This window comes from Schistocerca piceifrons, chromosome 3 (assembly GCF_021461385.2).
Source record: "Schistocerca piceifrons isolate TAMUIC-IGC-003096 chromosome 3, iqSchPice1.1, whole genome shotgun sequence".
Lineage (NCBI taxonomy): Eukaryota > Metazoa > Arthropoda > Insecta > Orthoptera > Acrididae > Schistocerca > Schistocerca piceifrons.
In genome coordinates this window covers 194,312,822-194,333,202 of record NC_060140.1, presented here as the reverse complement: position 1 = coordinate 194,333,202, position 20,381 = coordinate 194,312,822, and the positions used below count along the sequence as shown (strand labels likewise).

General features: G+C 37.4%; 1 protein-coding gene across 1 annotated transcript in view; it reads left to right on the top strand.

Moving 5' to 3' along the window:
* LOC124788510 overlaps positions 1-19,234 on the top strand; it is a 212,138-nt gene extending 192,904 nt beyond the window's left edge. Inside the window, exon 14 of the mRNA XM_047255778.1 lies at positions 19,007-19,234. Coding sequence (XP_047111734.1) covers positions 19,007-19,057 — 51 coding nt within the window. The 3' untranslated portion in view covers positions 19,058-19,234. The remainder of the gene's footprint in view (positions 1-19,006) is intronic.
* The last annotated feature ends 1,147 nt before the right edge of the window (positions 19,235-20,381 follow it).

Here is a 20,381-nt window from a genome sequence, read left to right as displayed (position 1 = left end):
AACAGTTGGACGACATTTGCAGCAGTATGAACTATCAGCTCGGGGACCATGGCTGTGGTCACCTTTGACGCTGCATCACACACAGGAGCACCTGTGATGGTGTACTCAACGACGGACCTGGGTACACGAATGGCAAAACGTAACTTTTTCGGATGAATCCAGGTTCTGTTTACAGCATCATGATGGTCACATCCATGTTACACGACATCGCAGTGAACGCACATTGAAAGCGTGTATTCATCATCGCCATACTGGCATATCACCCAGCATGATGGTATGGGGTGCAATTGGTTATATGTCTCGGTCACCTCTTGTTCGCATTGACAGCACTTTGAACAGTGGACGTTACATTTCAGATGTGTTACGACCCGTGGCTCTACCCTTCATTCGATCCCTGCGAAACCCTACCTTTCAGCAGGATAATGCATGACTGCATGTTGCAGGTCCTTATGGGCCTTTCTGATTACAGGAAATGTTCGACTGCTGCCCTGGCCAGCACATTCTCCAGATCTCCCACCAATTGAAAACGTCTGGTCAATGGTGGCCGAGCAACTGGCTTGTTACAATACGCCAGTCACTACTCTTGATGAACTGTGGTACCGTGTTGAAGCTGCATGGGCAGCTGTACCTGTACACACCATCCAAGCTCTGTTTGACTCAATGCCCAGGCGTATAAAGGCCGTTATTGTGGCCAGAGGTGGTTGCTCTTGGTACTGATTTCTCAGGATCTATGCACCCAAATTGCATGAAAATGTAATCACATGTCAGTTCTAGTATAATATATTTGTCGAATGAATACCCATTTATCATCAGCATTTCTTCTTGGTGTAGCAATTTTAGTGACCAGTAGTGTATTATATTACTACATTTGTTTCTGGAGAGGGAGGGGGCAATAAAGTTTAGTGTCATACCCCAGACGCCGACGTGGATGTGGGGCTAGGGGTGGAAGGATGTTAATAAAGCTTCGTGTCTGGGGCACCAGTTGTGTTTGCTACACCACTGTTCATGATGCAGGCATTATACACTGTGTTATCCTGGATGGAGACTCATGTACAGATGTAACATCAGGCATGCTTGGCTTCATAATGTTCATATTGCATGTCAATTATTTGGTAGACAATATTAAATGTAACCTCAAACTTTTTGCAGATGATTATCTATAGTGAAGTAGTATCTGAAAAAAGCTGCACAAATATTCAGGCAGATCTCCAGTTTCAAGCAGTACAAAGATTGGCAACTTGCTTTAAATTTTCAGAAATGTAAAACTGCAAACATCATGAAATACAGAAAGATAATGTCCTATGACAGCAGTGTCAACAAGACACAATAGGAATTAGTCAATTCACAACATGATTGTAACCTCGAGTGGCATTATTAAGTAGCATGATGACGTAGGCTCAGTCATAGATAAAACAGGCAGCAGATGCAGTGTATTGGCAAGATACTAGGATAATGCAGTCAACATGCATAGGAGACTCAATATAAAACAGTTCTACATCATATCTTAGAGCACTGGCTGAGTGTGTGGGACACGCTAAGTGGGACAAATAACAAATATTGAACATATTGAAAGAAGAAAGTACAAATAGTCACAGATTGTTGAATCAAAGGAAAAATTTAATTTAAAGTCTGAAACATCTGTATTGGCAGACACTTGAAGATAAGTACCATTAATACCACAAAAGCCTATTTACAAAGATTCAAGAACCAATATTAAATGAAGAATTTAGGAATAAACTTTAACTGACCCCTACCCTTCTGAATCCCTCAGATAGGAACCATGAGACTAAACTATACTAATTACTTCATACACAGAGATATGTAAGAAGTCAATCTTCCTGTGCACAAATGGAACAAGAATACAGTGGGGTACATCTTGTTACATGCCCTTCACAGTAGTTTGCATAGTATGTACTTAGAAGTAGATGTAGATACATGAGCACTGGGCCAGTCACCACTTATGTGTCAGCATGAAAAAGAAAATGAAAGCTCAAAAATGTGTTTTATGACAAACAAAGTTATATGAAAGGCACAACAAAAAGACTCTCACAGTTAAAGCTTTCAGCCATTGGCCTTCATCAACAACAGACACACATATGCACAGACACACACACACACACACACACACACACACACACACACACACACACACACACACACACACAAGCAAATGCAACTCACACACATGACTGCAGTCTCAGGCAACTGAAACCACACTGCAAGCAGCAGCACCAGTGCATGATGGGAGTGGCGACTGGGTGGGGGTAAGGAGGTAAGGGAGAGGTGGAGAGACAATTTACAAATGTTCCCACTTCTCCCCTGCCCACCATTTGAACTGCAGCACTTCACTGTCCACCACCCCACCATACTATCCCTCCCCCTCCCTGCAGCAGCCTCCTCTATGGTGAGTGGCAACTTTCCTTCTCATAATATTGTTACATTCCATCCTGGATTTTTCATTGTTTGAAAGTTATATGAAAGACTCGGAGAGCACTCAAAGACAAATTTGACTTACATACAATGAAGGCTTTCATGACTGGATGTCTCAGTGGCCAAGAATTCTTCCAGGTAGTATGGCTGTGGTCCATGGAACTCTTATATCCCTGATGTTTCATCCAAAACTACATTGGACATCTTCAGAGGTGCTCCTGGTTGTGCTGAATCTTGCTGACTGATGAGTCAGATGTTTCTTTGGGGAGATAAATGCGAATGTAGAAGCATGAGTATGAACCCTCCCCAAAGAGACTGCAAATGCAATTCACATCAAAACTACCAGGGTCTTGTGCCCAGTAAACCTTTGGAAAGTAACCTAACAAAAGGTGAGGGAAGGACTCTCAGAGATTTAAATGCAGAAAAAGGGATAGTGGTTCTTCTTTCTGACAAAGGCAATGCTACTGTTGTTATGAATAAAGAGGATTATAGAAGTAAGATTTTGGATCTTTTAACATCAGGACAATATAATAAAGTTAAGGAAGACCCTACAGCTAGCGTATTGGGGAAAACAAATATGTTGATAGTCTTTTATTATTTAAATAGTATAAATCCTAAGATCCAGTTTACCATGGAAATGGAGAAAGACAATGCAATATCCTTCTTGGATGTCTTTGTTATGAGACAGACTGATGTGCAGCTTGAAACATAAATTCTTTCGGAAGGTTACACATACTGACAGATACTTGCATAAGGATTCCAGACATCATCCACAACAGAAATGAGGTGTAATTAAAAGTCTAGTGGACAGAGCTAAAAGGATTTGTGCACTGGAATACCTGGAAGCTGAGTTAAAACATCTAAAGCAGGCTATTGAGAAGAATGGGTACTCTAGTAAGGAAATAAATAGAGTTTTGTGACCGAACAACAGGAGGCCTAAGGACAACGATAGGACACACCGATGGAAGAACGTGGTTTCTCTACCTTTCATCAAAAAAGTAATGGGTCAAATCAGAAAGATTTTAAGGAAACATAACGTTTGGCCGATTTTCATACTGACTAAGAAAATAGGTTGTTCCATTAAGGATAAACATCCCCCTCTGTCTGCAAGTGGTGTATACAAGATTCCGTGTACATGTGGTAGGGTCTACATTGGAACTACAAAGAGAAGTGTGAATACACAGTTGAAGGAACATAAAAGTCTTTGCCAACTAGGGAAAACAGACAAGTCAGCCATGGCAGAACATGCTCTTCAGTCGGGTGATCACATAGTGAAATTTTCGGAAACTGAAGATGTATGTACTATGATGAACGAATCCACAGCTATATAGAGAAGCCATTGAAATATATAAACATGGTGATAATTTTAACAGAAAAGAAAAAGCTATGAAACTCAGTGATATATGGGCAGTGGCGCTACAGAATCGATGAGAAGTTTTTATCTTTGACATACTATGATTGATAGTTATATTTTATGTTTGACAAAGCTCATCTCAGCTATCACATGAAATCCAGACCACACCCACTTTCCATGGTATTTAGGCCATTCTTCGATGTCTGACGCATCAGTCGGCAAGGCTCAGCACAGCCAGGAGCACCTCTGAAGATGTCCAACATAGCTTTGGATGAAACGTCGGGGATAGAAGAGTTCCATGGACCATGCCTTACATACCTCCACGTAAGGTTTAAAAATTATTTATTACAACAAGTGTAGTATATATATGAAGACAGTAACTGTTCTCAAAAGAACAGAATACTGTTGATGACCGTGCAACTTATCCCTGGAATAAATGATAACTAACTGAAACCCTCAGCTGACGACAGGTGTTGCTGATATACCTCAATGTGGACAGCTGAAAATGTGTGCCCCGACTGGGACTCGAACCCGGGATCTCCTGCTTACATGGCAGACGCTCTATCCATCTGAGCCACCAAGGACACAGTTGAATAATGCAACTGCAGGAACTTATCCCTTGCACACTTCCCGTGAGACTCACATTCCCAACCGTGCACTATTCTACATACATGTCTATAAGGTACATTACATATGTAGAATTGTGGACAGTTGGGAATGTGAGTCTCACGGGAAGCGTGCAAGGGATAATTCCCTGCAGTCACGCTATTCAACTGTGTCGGCAGCTGAGGGTTTCAATTAGTTATCATTTAAGTGTTTGTAGTATTCATGATTACCTTCAAAATAAATTATAAAAATGATTTTGAATCATTAAGTGTTACGGTCAAGAGGCATTTTACAAAGTGTACAATATAATACTGACAAAAGCTGTACAAATGTGCAAAGTAATAAATATTTTATGTGTGTATTTATACTCTGTGAATATTTTTATGACACCCATACTATTCACATTGTGTGTGGCTGAATAAATAAAGTTTGTGATTTAGTTTTCATCTGCCAGAAAACTTTAGGGTAACTGGAGTCTCAATTATCTGCTTCCTTCCCCGTTCCCTCCAATTTTGTTTGAATTTATTTTTTGGAGTTTCAATGATTTTCTTACACTTGCTCCCAAAAGTTTTTCTCACAGTTTCAAAGTCCTCTCTTACACTATCCTCCCCCCTCCCCCTCCTTCCACAAGATTCTGGGCTCCTAGCCATTCTTTTATGGTTTTTCAACCATTATTTCTTGATAACTAAGTAATTTCATATAGCATGACATGGCTAGCAACTCCAATAACTACTCTTTATAAAACCAATGCTGTTGGTACTTGCCTGTCTCTGTTGCTTTCATTGTGAACCATACTGGTCCCATCCACATTCATCTACATGTACAATATGGATAATGATTACTTCCACTGCCACTAGCTGTTCTGACAACGTTACTTTTATATGCTGAAGTTTTGTCAGTGTCTCATATCTTCAAGCAACTGTGGACAATGTACCTTGCAGTTTCTGTCACTGACACTGTTCAAACATGTGTAAGTGAACAAATCATACAGTATAGTCCTAAATGCATAATGGCCATGTCTTAGTGAGTGTTCCTTATTTCTTGCAGTAAGATGATTCACAACCAATATTCATAAGCTGAGAATAACATGTGACTATATTGGAAAATCTATTTGTTGTCACACATTTTTGCATTAGTTTCATAAATATGGAAATGAAGATAAAGTTCAAGTTTATGGGCTTGATTAACCAGAAAAATGGACTAGCCAAAACTGTAGGAGTATAAGCTGTATATATACTGTGGGAGTATAAGCTGTGTATATAGCAAGCACTCACTGAACGCACAATTCGAAATCATGCACAAATGATCAGCTGCATGACAGATGACTAAAATGGCTGAAAAATAATTAACAATGTAGGAAAAGATAGATTGCTACTTATCATAAAGAAGATACTTAAAGTTGCAGACAGGCATGATTAAAAGATGGTCACCTGTAGCTTTCAGCCACAGTCTTCATCAGTAGAGAGAGACACACACACAAAACATACATTCTCTCTCTCTCTCTCTCTCTCTCTCTCTCTCTCTCTCTCTCTCTCTCTCTCTCTCTCACACACACACACACACACACACACACACACACACACACACACACACACACACACACACACACAGAAAAGCAAGGACACATCCTGTACATATGACTGCCAACTCCACCTTCTCAGGCCATAATGCAATATCACATGGAATGCAAGCGGCAATCTGGAAGGGGAGAGGGAGGGGAAAGGGAGAAAGGCAGAAAGTGGTAAGGGGAGGAGGGGGGAAGGGGGAAGGGGAAGGAGAAGGGATAGCAGTGTACGGGTGGGGAGAGAGACATATGCTGTCTGGTGAGTGTGCAGGGACTAGGCTCCAACAGGCACAGTGTCAGAATGTTGTGGGGCAGGAAGGTGGGGAAAAAAGGAAGAAAAAATGAGAGGAGTGGGGTAAGACAGGTGGATGTGTTGACAGAGGGCTGCAAATAAACAAGGTGGGAGACAAGAATGGGCAGGAGATGATAGGACATAGGGGGTAGAAACTGTTGGGTGGATGGTGTGGAGCAGTATGTTCCCGTAGGCTGAGGCCAGGATAATTACAGGAGCAGAGAATGTGTTGTAAGGATGACTGCCATCTGTGCAGTTCAGTAAAGCTGGTGGTGGACGGAAGGATCCAGATGGCTCAGGTAGTGAAACAGCCATTGAAACCAAGTGTGTTATGTTCAGCTGCATGTTGTGCTCTTGGTCACAGTTTGGTGGTGGGCGTTCATCCTGGTGGACAGCTGGTTGGTCATCATACCAATATAAAAAACTGTGCAATGATCGCAGCAGAGCTGGTAAATGACATGGCTGCTTTCCCAGGTGGTCCGGCCCCTGATGTGGTAGGATAAACCTGTGACAGGCCTGGAATAGGAAGTGGTGGGTGTATGGATTGGGCAGATTTTGCACCTGGGTCTTCCACAGGGGTATGATCCTTGTGGGAGTGGAATAGTGATGGACTAGGATGTTGTGGAGGTTAGGTGGGCAATGGAAAACTGCTTTAAGAGGAGTGGGAAGTATCTCAGGTAGGATGTCCATCATTTCAGGACACTGTTATCAGCAATTAAAACCCTGTTGAAGGATGTGATTCAGTTGTTCCAGTCCGGGGTGATACTGGAACAAAGGGGTCACTCCTCTGTGTTTTGGGGTATGATGGGATGATTGGGGTTGTGAGGGGAAATGGCAAGGAAATCTGTTTTCAGACTAGGTCTGAGGGAGAGTGTCTATGTGTGAAGGTGTTGGTGAGACCCTCAGCATACTGAGCAAGGGAGTTTTTGTCACTGCAGATACACCATCTATGGGTAGCCAGGCTATTTGGGAGGGAATTTTGGGTATGAAAGGGAAGACAGCTGTCAAAATGCAAGCACTGTTCATGGTTGGTGGGTTTAATATGGAAAGAGGTGCAGATGGAGCTGTCAGAGAGGAGGAGGTCAACATCTAGGAAGGTGGTACACTGTGTTCAGGAGGAGCACATGAAAATGATGGAAGAGAAGGAGTTAAGGCTGTGAAGGAATGAAGATAAGGTATCTTGGCCCTGCATCCAGATCATGAAGATATTATCAATGAACCGGAACCAGACTATGGGTTTGGTGTTTTGGGAGACTAAGAAGGTTTCCTCAGGACGGCCCATGAAAATGTTGGGATGGAAGGGTGCCCCACGGGAGCTCATGATTGTGCCGCAGATTTGTTTATATATCTTCCCTTCAAATGAGAAGTAGTCATTGGTTAGGATAAAGTCAGTAAGGTGTATCAGGAATGAGGTAGTGGGTTCGGAGTTTGAAGGATGTTGGGAGAAGTGGTGTTCAATGGTGTTAAGACCATGGGCATGAGGGATGTTGTTGGGCCGGCCGCTGTGGAGGAGTGGTTCTAGTCGCTTCAGTCTGGAACCGCACAACTGCTACGGTCGCAGGTTCGAATCCTGCCTCGGGCATGGATGTGTGTGATGTTCTTAGGTTAGTTAGGTTTAAGTAGTTCTAAGTTATAGGGGACTGATGACCTCAGAAGTTAAGTCCCATAGTGCTCAGAGCCATTTGAACCATTTTTTTATGTTGTTGTATAGGGAGGTGGTGTCAACAGTAATAAGTAGGGATCCAGGAGGTAAAGGGGTGGGGATGGTGGAGAGTCAGTGAAGGAAGTGGTTGGTATCTTTGATGTGGGAGGCTAGATTATGTACAATTGGTTGGAGGTGTTGGTCAATGAGTGCTGAGTTATTTCAGTGGTGGCACAATAACCTGCCACAATGGGGTATCAAGGATTGTTGGATTTGTGGATTTTGGGGAGCATGTTCCTATTTTCCCCGTCTCCTTGCCGTACAACATACTGACACTGCACCTGATTAGATTAGATTAGATTAGATTAGATTAATACTAGTTCCATGGATCATGAATACGATATTTCGTAATGATGTGGAACGAGTCAAATTTTCCAATACATGACATAATTAAGTTAATTTAACAACATACTTAAGTTAATATAACAACTTTTTTATTTTTTTTGTGTTTTTTATTTTTTTATTTTTTTTTATAATTTGTTGTTTTTTTCTTTTTTTTCTTAATTTATATCTAAAAATTCCTCTATGGAGTAGAAGGAGTTGTCATTCAGAAATTCTTTTAATTTCTTCTTAAATACTTCTTGGTTATCTGTCAGACTATTGATACTATTTGGTAAGTGACCAAAGACTTCAGTGGCAGTATAATTCACCCCTTTCTGTGCCAAAGTTAGATTTAATCTTGAATAGTGAAGATCATCCTTTCTCCTAGTATTGTAGTTATGCACACTGCTATTACTTTTGAATTGGGTTTGGTTGTTAATAACGAATTTCATAAGAGAGTATATATACTGAGAAACTACTGTGAATATCCCAAGATCCTTAAATAAACGTCTGCAGGATGATCTTGGGTGGACTCCAGCTATTATTCTGATTACACGCTTTTGAGCAATAAATACTTTATTCCTCAGTGATGAATTACCCCAAAATATGATGCCCTATGAAAGCAATGAGTGAAAATAGGCATAGTAAGCTAATTTACTAAGATGTTTATCACCAAAATTTGCAATGACCCTTATTGCATAAGTAGCTGAACTCAAAAATTTCAGCAGATCATCAATGTGTTTCTTCCAATTTAATCTCTCATCAATGGACACACCTAAAAATTTGGAATATTCTACCTTAGCTATATGCTTCTGATTAAGGTCTATATTTATTAATGGCGTCATACCATTCACTGTATGGAACTGTATGTACTGTGTCTTATCAAAGTTCAGTGAGAGTCTGTTTAACCACTTAGTAATTTTCTGAAAGACAATTTCATCAGTTAATTCTTGTTTGTCAGGTGTGATTACTATACTTGTATCATCAGAAAAGAGAACTAACTTTGCCTCTTCATGAATATAGAATGGCAAGTCATTAATATATATTAAGAACAACAGAGGACCCAAGACTGACCCTTGTGGAACCCCATTCTTGATAGTTCCCCAGTTTGAGGAATGTGCTGATCTTTGCATATTATGAGAACTGCTTATTTCAACTTTGTGCACTCTTCCAGGTAGGTACGAATTAAACCATTTGTGCACTGTCCCACTCATGCCACAATACTTGAGCTTGTCTAGCAGAATTTCATGATTTACACAATCAAAAGCCTTTGAGAGATCACAAAAAATTCCAGTGGGTGTTGTTCGGTTATTCAGATCATTCAAAATTTGATTGGTGAAAGCATATATGGCATTTTCTGTTGAAAAACCTTTCAGGAAACCAAACTGACATTTTGTTAGTACTTCATTTTTACAGATGTGTGAAGCTACTCTTGAATACATTACTTTCTCAAAAATTTTGGATAAAGCTGTTAGAAGGGAGATTGGACGATAATTGTTGACATCAGATCTATACCCTTTTTTATGTAAAGGTATAACAATAGCATATTTCAGTCTATCGGGGAAAATGCCCTGTTCCAGAGAGCTATTACACAGGTGGCGGAGAATCTTACTTATCTGTTGAGAACAAGCTTTTAGTATTTTGCTGGAAATGCCATCAATTCCATGTGAGTTTTTCTTTTAAGCAAGTTTATTATTTTCCTAATTTCAAAGGGAGACGTGGGTGAGATTTCAATTGTATCAAATTGCATAGGTATGGCCTCTTCCATTAAAAGCCTAGCATCTTCTAATGAACACGTGGATCCTACTATATCCACAACATTTAGAAAATGATTATTAAAAAAATTTCTACTTCTGACTTTTTGTTCATAAAGTTTTCATTCAATTTGATGGTAATACTGTCTTCCTGTGCTCTTGGTTGACCTGTTTCTCTTTTAATAATATTCCAAATTGTTTTAATTTTATTATCAGAGTTGCTGATTTCAGACATGATACACATACTTCTGGATTTTTTAATAACTTTTCTTAATATAACACAGTAGTTTTTATAATGTTTGATAGTTTCTGGATCACTACTCTTTCTTGCTGTCAGATACATTTCCCTTTTCCAGTTACAAGATATTTTTATACCCTTAGTAAGCCATGGTTTGTTACAAGGTTTCTTACGAGTATATTTAACTATTTTCTTGGGGAAGCAGTTTTCAAATGCATTTACAAAAATGTCATGAAATAAATTATATTTTAAATTGGCATCAGGTTCACGGTACACCTCATCCCAGTCTAACTGCTGTAGGCTTTCCCTGAAATTTGCAATTGTTAAATCGTTGACTGAACGTACTACTTTGGAGGACTGTTTAGTATTGTTGAATGGAGCTATGTCATATATTGTAACTAGCTGTGCACCATGATCAGAAAGACCATTCTCAACAGGCTGAGCATTTATCTGGTTAAACTTATCTTGGTCTATAAAGAAGTTATCTATCAGTGAGCTGCTATCCTTTACCACCCGAGTAGGAAAATCAATAACAGGTGTCAAATTGAAAGAACTGAGTAATACTTCAAGGTCATTTTTCCTATTACCCTCTTTCAGAGAATCTACATTGAAGTCCCCACAAATAATAATTTGCTTCCCCCTGTCTGACAGATAGCACAACAAGGAGTCCAAATTTTTCAGAAATAGATGAAAACTTCCTGATGGAGACCTGTATACAGTTACAATTACAAATGTGCCTTTATTTAATTTAAGCTCACAGGCACATGCTTCTATATGTTTCTCTACACAAAACTTTTTTGTTTCTATACTTTTTGCACAATGATAACTTTTGACATATATGGCAACTCCTCCTTTCTCCATATTTTCTCTCATTACATGTGCAATTACATTTACCTTATCCATATCAGTAACAATGTGATGCTCAGACAGGCATAGTATATCTATTTCATCCTCAGCTTCTAAATCTTCTAAACAAACCAGAAGCTCATCTATTTTATTCTTTAAACTCACAATATTTTCATGAAATATACTTACATTATTTTTAATTATACTTTTATGAGAACCTTTACTTATTCTAACATTTGCAGTACTCTCCTGTCTGAGTTTCTCATTGTGCATAGGCCCAGTTCCTATGCCAGTGGTCACATTGTGTTCAGAGAGGCAGATTGTGTCAACTGGGTTGGGTGACTTTAATTCATCAATGCAATTACCTAGGACTGAGATACAACTTGGTGGAGATAAAATTTCTGGTGACTGGTGAAAATTTATAATTGGCAGCTGTGAATGGTGATCCAATGTGCTAGAATTGTGCTGTTTAATTTCTTTCCTAAACTGAAGATTTGTTTCAATCCTGACCTCTCGCAGAACTTGACATCTTTCTGTCTTACCTATCCTAAAAAAGGTGCTGCTCCAACACCTGTAACCACTGGTATTTTACCATTCATGCAGTGCCTCCCCCCCTTAAATTTCCTGCTATTACCCCAGCCAGTTTCCTGTTGAGATGTAGGCCGTGCCTGGTATAGTCCCACCAACTGAGAGAATCAACAGGAACCACACCAATATGAGCCCCCGCACCCGACCCAAGCAGCCGTTCCAACTCCAAATTAACTCTCCCAACAGAAGAGTTCAAATGAGGCTGGTCATGGCATCTCAGGACAGATACAAATTCAACATTGTTGTGTCTCGATGCCGACACAATCTTTACCAGGTCACACTCTATACTGTACCCAGGATCTCTGTCGATGCTGTTCCCTGGCCCTCCCACAATAACCACGGTGTCTTCCCTGGTAAATCCTTTACAGAGGGAACCTAAATCCTCTGTCACCTGATCCAGACTAGCACTTGGTTTGAAAAAATTTGTGACCTGGTATTCTGGTCCTAATTCCTCCTGCACAAGTTGGCCTACACCTCTGGCATGAGAACTGCCTAACAACAAAACTGGAGTCTAGCCCCTGCATTCTGGCCCGAGGTGCTGCAGTCCTGTGTGTGTGTGTGTGTGTGTGTGTGTGTGTGTTTTTACTGATGAAGGCTGTAACCGAAATCTACGTGTGAGTGTCTTTTAATCATGCCTGTCTGCAACTTGTCATCTTTAAGGTAAGTAGCAATCAACTTTTTGCTACATTGTTGATATTCGTACCTGGAGTTTCGATTGTTTGAAAAACAATTAAAGTGCAAAGCCCGTCACTTGCAAGAAACTTAAGTCCCAAATTAAAGTTACACTAAATAATATAATAATACTGTATTGTTTTGTATCAAATTAATTAATCAACTTAAGTGCCACATCATGTGATTGAATTACATAAATGAAAAGTTATCTAAATTTTATAATTAGTACAAATGTGGAAAATAGTTGGTACCTGTTTTTGGTCAAGGTCCAGCATGGTGGCATTGTGATGTTGAAATTTCTCTACAATGCATAGTTTAATTGTAAAATGTTAAGTAATATGATTTTTTGTAAAATTGTGCTTATATGTAATTATTCTCTAAATAAGAGTAATACGTCCAAACAATAGAAAATTCAAGATGGAACAACAGTATGAAACAGATAGATTGCTACTCACCACATAGAGAAGGAAATGTGTGGCAGACAGGCATACTGAGACTGCTAGATATTATCATACCAAATCATTCATCAGATACAGACAAAATTCAAACACATTCACAAATCCATAACACATTGCCTTTGCTATATCTCTGGGCTCTTGGTTGGGCCCCAGCATCTGCGGATGACAGTGGCCATGTGTGAGTGACTTAAGCACATACAAATGTGCACGTGTTTTCCCTACATCTGATGAAGGACTTAGGCTGATAGCTGATAATATGTAGTAGTCTTTTTTTTCACTCTGGCTGCTTGTCATTCAGTGCCTCCTGTATGTGGTAAGTAGCACCATATACATTTCACATAACAGTAAATGTATTCAATGTTGTGTAGCTGTTATCAATATGAAATTAATCAATTTGTACAAGTTCCATTTTTATGTCAATATCATTCAATGGCTGAGTTGAATGATACTCTGGTTATGTGGCTAACAAGTACCATTTAATGGTTTGATTGGTTTTGTTGGACTATAATAAATTAAGGACTATGGTGCATCCACTTATTCTTCTATTCATCACATAGTTTACATCTATTTATCATAATAATTTCTTACTGAGGTTTTTGAACCAGTACCTTATTTTGTTATACATTTTGTAGCATTCATAGTATTTTTCTGAAAACTACATTTGTCCTTAATTATTGTATGGTTGTTGGGAAATTGTGTTGTTGTGTGATGTCATATGCTCATTTGAACACAGCTTCTTTGATCATGACCAACCCTGGCTGGCTACTCTATATGGCCATGCCACTGCCTCATCCTTGCCACAATTCCAGGTACTAGATGTTAGGAAATAATACACAGTGTTACATTTTACAGTATATGAATTTAAAATTGAAATTCAACAAATAGAATGAATCCTTGAGCTTGTATGACTTACAAACTAAATTTATCTTGTCACATTCTTGATCTTTCAAAAAAACGTCAATCAAAAAGTTTTGATTTATGCACGATTACATCATCTAATCATAAGGGCACTATCAGAGATGCACAGTCGGAGTATTTCTTTTGATTGCTGTTGCACCATATCAATTGCCGATGAAATCAATTCCTAGTAAATAAAACTATCTTTGTTGCTTGGACAATCATGTTGTAATATGTCTTCTCCTTTATGAGTTTGCCATTAATACCTGTTCTCTCTACAAAACAGTGTCTACTATGGCCACTATTTATTGTTAAAACATTTGCATAGGGATTTCTGATGAATAAATGAGACATTATGTAAACATAAAATGGGCAAAAGTGTTTCCACCAGGCCTTTAATGTCTTGGTAGCATGATGAGAAAATTAAAAAGTCAATTGAAGAAATGCATTCTCAGTTATTTTCTCACTTGGTAAACGTATAGATGTAAATAGGTCAGTAAGGTGTGTCTGTTGCATTAGAGAAGTGACACATTACATCCCATATTAAACTGTAATTTCAGTTTCATACAAACTAACATATGTCTCAAATTATTTATAGTCTCTTGCATTCAGCTGAAAGTTTACCTACTCTATTAATATGAATATTCTACACAACTCTTTATAGGTTTCATTTTATGACCTTTTACTTGCAACTGTTCTGTAGAATTTGTTTTATTATATCATAATAATTGAAACATTTATCGAAAGATCACATAAAAAAAGTATAAGGAATATTCTAATGAATCAATAGTAGCTTTTGAGCAATATATTTAAAAGAAAGTTGAAAACTGGAAGAATTAAATGCTCACTCTTAATTCAGAAGGGTGCAATCTATGAAGTACTCAATATTCACCAATTGCAGAATCCTATTTTTGGTTCTTTAAGCAATTATAACAAAGATTTTCGTGGCCACCATAACAGAATTCTCTATTTGGTTCATTATTTTTGTGAAATGTTTCCAACTTCTCTATGACATTTCGGTATAACTCTATACAGAAGTTGTAGAAAGGTCAGCGACTACACAGCTTTTAAGGATTTATCAAAAGTTAATTTTCTCCTCACCTATTGATTTATATATAGTACAACTAAAAATTTAATTATCTAGTGATTTTTTTAGTCTTTGATGTCTGATCATAGCCAGGTGTCATACATTTTTTACTGCTGTCCTGTGTTGTATATCAGTTTTGTACATATCATATGCTCTTGAAAATTCACATCGTTGGATTGTCCATTTTCTTTAGATTAGATTTACTTTCAATTCAATTGATCCGTAGTGAGGAGGTCCTCCAGGATGTGGAACATGTCAGAAAAACAACAATACATGACAAATATTTGCAACTAAAAACAAATAAGCTAATTACCATTCCACAGGTCCCAAGTGGAATGATCATCATTTTTTAATGAACACTATATGAGAGTCATTTTACAAATACTAATGCACTGAATTTAAAATAAAAAAGTTTTTTATTTATTTATAAGTTAATAAACATGTAATACAACTACTATAATACTTATTTACAATGAACACATTACTGCACTGAAATGGTCCAGAAGTTAGATTGTACTTAGACACACACACACAAACACACACACATACACACACACACACACACACACACACACACATTTACAATGAACACATTACTGCACTGAAATTGCACAGAAGTTATATTTTACTTATATATATATATATATATATATATATATATATATATATATATATATATATATATATATATATATATGTGTGTGTGTGTGTGTGTGTGTGTGTGTGTGTTCATTGTAGGCAGACACAATGTCTGCTTGTGTCTGCCTATGTGTGGATGGATATGTGTGTGTGTACGAGTGTATACCCGTCCTTTTTTTCCCCCTAAGGTAAGTCTTTCCGCTCCCGGGATTGGAATGACTCACCCTCTCCCTTAAAACCCACTTGCTTTTGTCTTTCCCTCTCCTTCCCTCTTTCCTGCCGAAGCAACCGTTTGTTGCGAAAGCTAGAATTTTGTGTGTATTATGTTTGTGTTTGTTTGTGTGTCTATCGACCTGCCAGCGCTTTCGTTCGGTAAGTCACATCATCTTTGTTATATATATATATATATATATATATATACACACACACACAAAAATCAGTTGGTTTTACTGAGAAATTCATCAATGGAGTAGAAGGAGTTGGCCACCAATAAATCCTTTAGGCTTCTCTTAAACTAAATTTCATTGGTTGTTAAGCTTTTTATGGCTGCTGGCAAGTTATTGAAAATGTGTGTTCCTGAATAATGCACACCTTTTTGTACAAGACTAAGTGACTTTAAATCCTTGTGAAGATTATTCTTATTTCTAGTATTGATTCCATTAATTGAGCTGTTGGTTTGAAAAAGTGATATATTTTTAATGACAAATTTCATTAAGGAATAAATATATTGGGGAAGCAGTAGTTAGTATCCCTAGTTCCCTAAACCGGCTTCTGCAGGATGTTCTTGAGTTCACATCACATATAACTCTTACTGCACGTTTTTGTGCCCGGAAAACTTTAGCTTGGCTTGATGAATTACCCCAAAAAATAATCCCATATGACATTATGGAATGAAAGTAAGCATAGTACGAAAGCTTTTTCATTTTAATATCCCCTATGTCTGACAAAATTTGCATTGCAAGCAGAGATTTGTTAAGACGCTTCAGCAGTTCTGTGGTGTGCTCCTCCCAGTTGAATTTATTATCAAGCTATAATCCCAAGAATTTAACACTGTCCACTTCTTCTATCTTCTTGTCATCGTATGTTAGGCATATACTCGTGGGACACCCCTTACAAGTTCTGAACTGCATGTAGTGTGTTTTTCCAAAGTTGAGTGACAAGGAATTGGCTAGGAACCAGTGAGTAATGTCCAAAAATATTTTATTAGCTGATCTTTCTAAGACTACGCTTGATTTGCTATTTATTGCAATGTTTGTATCATCGGCAAACAAAACGAACATGGCATCTGGTAATGTTACTGATGAAAGGTCATTGATATACACAAGAAAAAGTAAGGGCCCCAAAATGGAACCTTGTGGGACCCCACATGTAATTAGTTCCCAGTTGGATGATGCCTGATAGCTTGATACATGTATCTTTCCTAATAACACCTTTTGTTTCCTGCCAGAGATATAAGATTTGAACCATTTTGCAACATTTCCTGTTACACTATAATACTCTAATTTACTTAAAAGGATGTTGTGATTTACACAGTCAAATGCCTTTGACAGATCACAAAATATACCAGTTGCCTGCAATTTTTTGTCTAATGAATTAAGCACATTTTCACTGTAAGTGTAGATAGCCTTCTCAATATCAGAACCTTTTAGAAATCCAAACTGTGACTTTGACAGTATGTTATTTGAGGTAAGATGGTTATAAAGCCAACTGTACATTACTTTTTCGAAAATTTTTGAGAATGCTGGCAACAGTGAAATTGGACGGAAATTTGATGCTATTTCTTTATCTCCCTTCTTAAACAGTGTCTTAACTTCAGCATATTTCAGCCATTCAGGAAATATTCCACTGATAAATGACTGGTTACAGAGATAGCTTAATATGTTACTTAGCTCAGAATCACATTCTATAATTAACTTTGTTGATATTTCATCATATCCACTAGACGTTTTTGATTTTAAAGATTTTATGATGAACATTAATTCTGTTGGGGTAGTGAGGGTCAAATTCATATTATGGAAGTTGCTTGAAATATCTGGTCTGAGGTATTCCATAGCAACATCTACTGAACCTGACAACCCCATCTTTTCAGTAACAGTTATAAAATGTTTATTAAAAAGTTCTGCAACACTATACACATCTGTCACCAATGTATCATTTACTCTTAATGCTATTTGTTCCTCTTCATGTCTGATTCTACCGGTCTCCTCCTTCACTATATCCCATATTGTCTTTATTTTGTTATCTGATATGACTATCTTTTCCTTGTAATATATTTGCTTTGACATCTGTATTACAGTCTTTAATAGTTTGCAGTATTTCTTGTAATGTGCTATAGCATCAACATCAGAACTGTTTCGGATTGACAGATACAGTTTTCTTTTTGTTTTACAAAATACCCCTATTCCTCGAGTAATCCATGGCTTTTTTGTAGACTTTGCTCTAACCTTGGTAAGTTTTGGGGGAAAACAGTGTTCGAATAAGGTAAGCACGTTGTAAGCAAAAGTGTAATTTTCAGCAAATGTATGATTTGTTTCCCCTTGTTTACAGGAGATTAACTTTAGACGCAAATTCCCTGTTCAGATGCCTACTCAAGCTACATTGTAACTTGAACTTTATAGGAGAGACATGTACTTGATAAAGATGGCATAAGTAAGAAAGATGTATAATTTAAAGATATACACCAAAAACTGTAAATACAGTTAATTTACTAAATCAATTTACATTTTGGATTTTAATATTATCATTACTGCAGTTGTTCAGATTATACGTGCATTTTAACAAAATTAAATAATTTTCATGGCTTTAAAACTTTATAATATAATAACAAAATATATAAAATTGTTTACGGCTAAATTGAATCTGCGATAGACACACTCATAATTGTTATCTTCATAAAAGGTACCCAAATAATGAATTTAAATTGATGAAACTGAACCCCCCACCATGAAAATTACAAAATGAGAGTGCTGATACTGTGTTATGATAATAAATGAAGACACTGATAGCCAACGTAACAAAATCCTATACCCTGAAAATGATTCTATGGTCCATGTACCTATTACCTGTGAATTCCTTCCAGTCATACCATTGGTAGCCAGATACAAACAACAGTGATGCGTGCATTTTTATTTGTTTTATCTGCAACCAGTACTGCTCCAGAAAAGCTTTTTCAAATTACTGATAAATATTGCAGCTATCATGAATATGTGTGCTTCAGACAATTCTTTGACTATCCTGAAAACCTCTCCTAAAATGAATTTTATCATAATTATTCCTTGTTTTGAATCATTACTCTTTCTTTAAACAGAATGCAGTTGGGCTTTTGGTTCAAATGATCTGCTGTGCAACACTTTTTTTACAGACCTTTTTTTCTCCTTCTTCCCCTTCCTTCATTTTTTCCATGTTTTCTCATGGTTCTCCTTCAGTATTTCTTGTCCGTGCTTTTATTTACTGTAACCCATCTTCCACAACTTATTTTTACTTATTAATTTTTGTAGCTTATATTTCATTAGTTTTATTACTAACTTTATTACTTATTAATTTTATTAATTATTGCAGATTGATGCAGCATCAAATACAAGCTCACAAGAAGAACATAGTAGTCCTTAATAATTATGGAATTGTAAAACCATTACCATTTATCACTGAATGGATGGACTGATATAACAAGATTGTAACTCCATAAACTTGATTATCCCTTTAGATTAGGAGCAACAGCTACCTTACCATGATTTTTTTACTTTAATTTCATACTATTTTTGATTTTATATTCCTTTGTGATAATATATATAATATCATATATTCTAACTGTATATTTATATTCTTGCTATGGCACTGTATATTTACATTCTTGTTATGGCACTTGTTACTGAAAATAAATAAATATTTTATTAGAAATACTGACTCAATATTTACAATAAAAACTGTAATAAACATGGTTAATTGTGATCCATCAAAAGTTGAGACAACACGAAGTAACTTTTTGTTGTCACTATTTCTGTTAATCTTCATTTCATTGCGCTTTGCAAATACTATTGCCTTATATGACCTGTAGCAGCAATGTAATAACATGACACAGTTCTCATAATTTTATTACCTTTGAACTTGAGTAGCATACAGATGTTGTGTAATTAGGAGACAAACCTTTACTGCTGGACAGCTAGAGCACTAGTGTTTGTTGATATACTCAGCAATTAAAACTACTTGTTATTCTATATTTGACATATAAGACTACATTTTTACCATATCAACTATCAGTAAAGCCACAATTAAACCTTAGACATCAGAGAGTGGTTGCCAAAACAGCTACAATCCACTTTTGTCCATAGCAGCAACAACAGTTAAAGCTGCTGTCACCAGTGCCCAATGATGATTACATATATGCTCTCCCCTTGATTCAAATATTGCAATTGAGTTGATGCTTTGTTGTGGTGCTTTGGCAACAGTGGAGAGTCGACATGAAATGTTTCTAGCTCTGAATGAAGGATCTAACTAGTAATCGTAATCAGACTATAGTTATCCAGCTACTATGCAGGAAGGTGTAGGACAGGACTACAGGTAAACTAAGTTTGAAAAACACTTTTGAGACTCATGGAAAAATTAGTTCAGTATAGCATACTAGTAAGTGATATATAAAAACAAAGGTGAGGTGACTTACCGAACAAAAGCGCTGGCAGGTCGATAGACACACAAACAAACACAGACATACACACAAAATTCAAGCTTTCGCAACAAACTGTTGCCTCATCAGGAAAGAGGGAAGGAGAGGGGAAGACGAAAGGAAGTGGGTTTTAAGGGAGAGGGTAAGGAGTCATTCCAATCCCGGGAGCGGAAAGACTTACCTTAGGGGGAAAAAAGGACAGGTATACACTCGCACACACGCACATATCCATCCACACATACGGACACAAGCAGACATTGCTTGTGTCTGTAT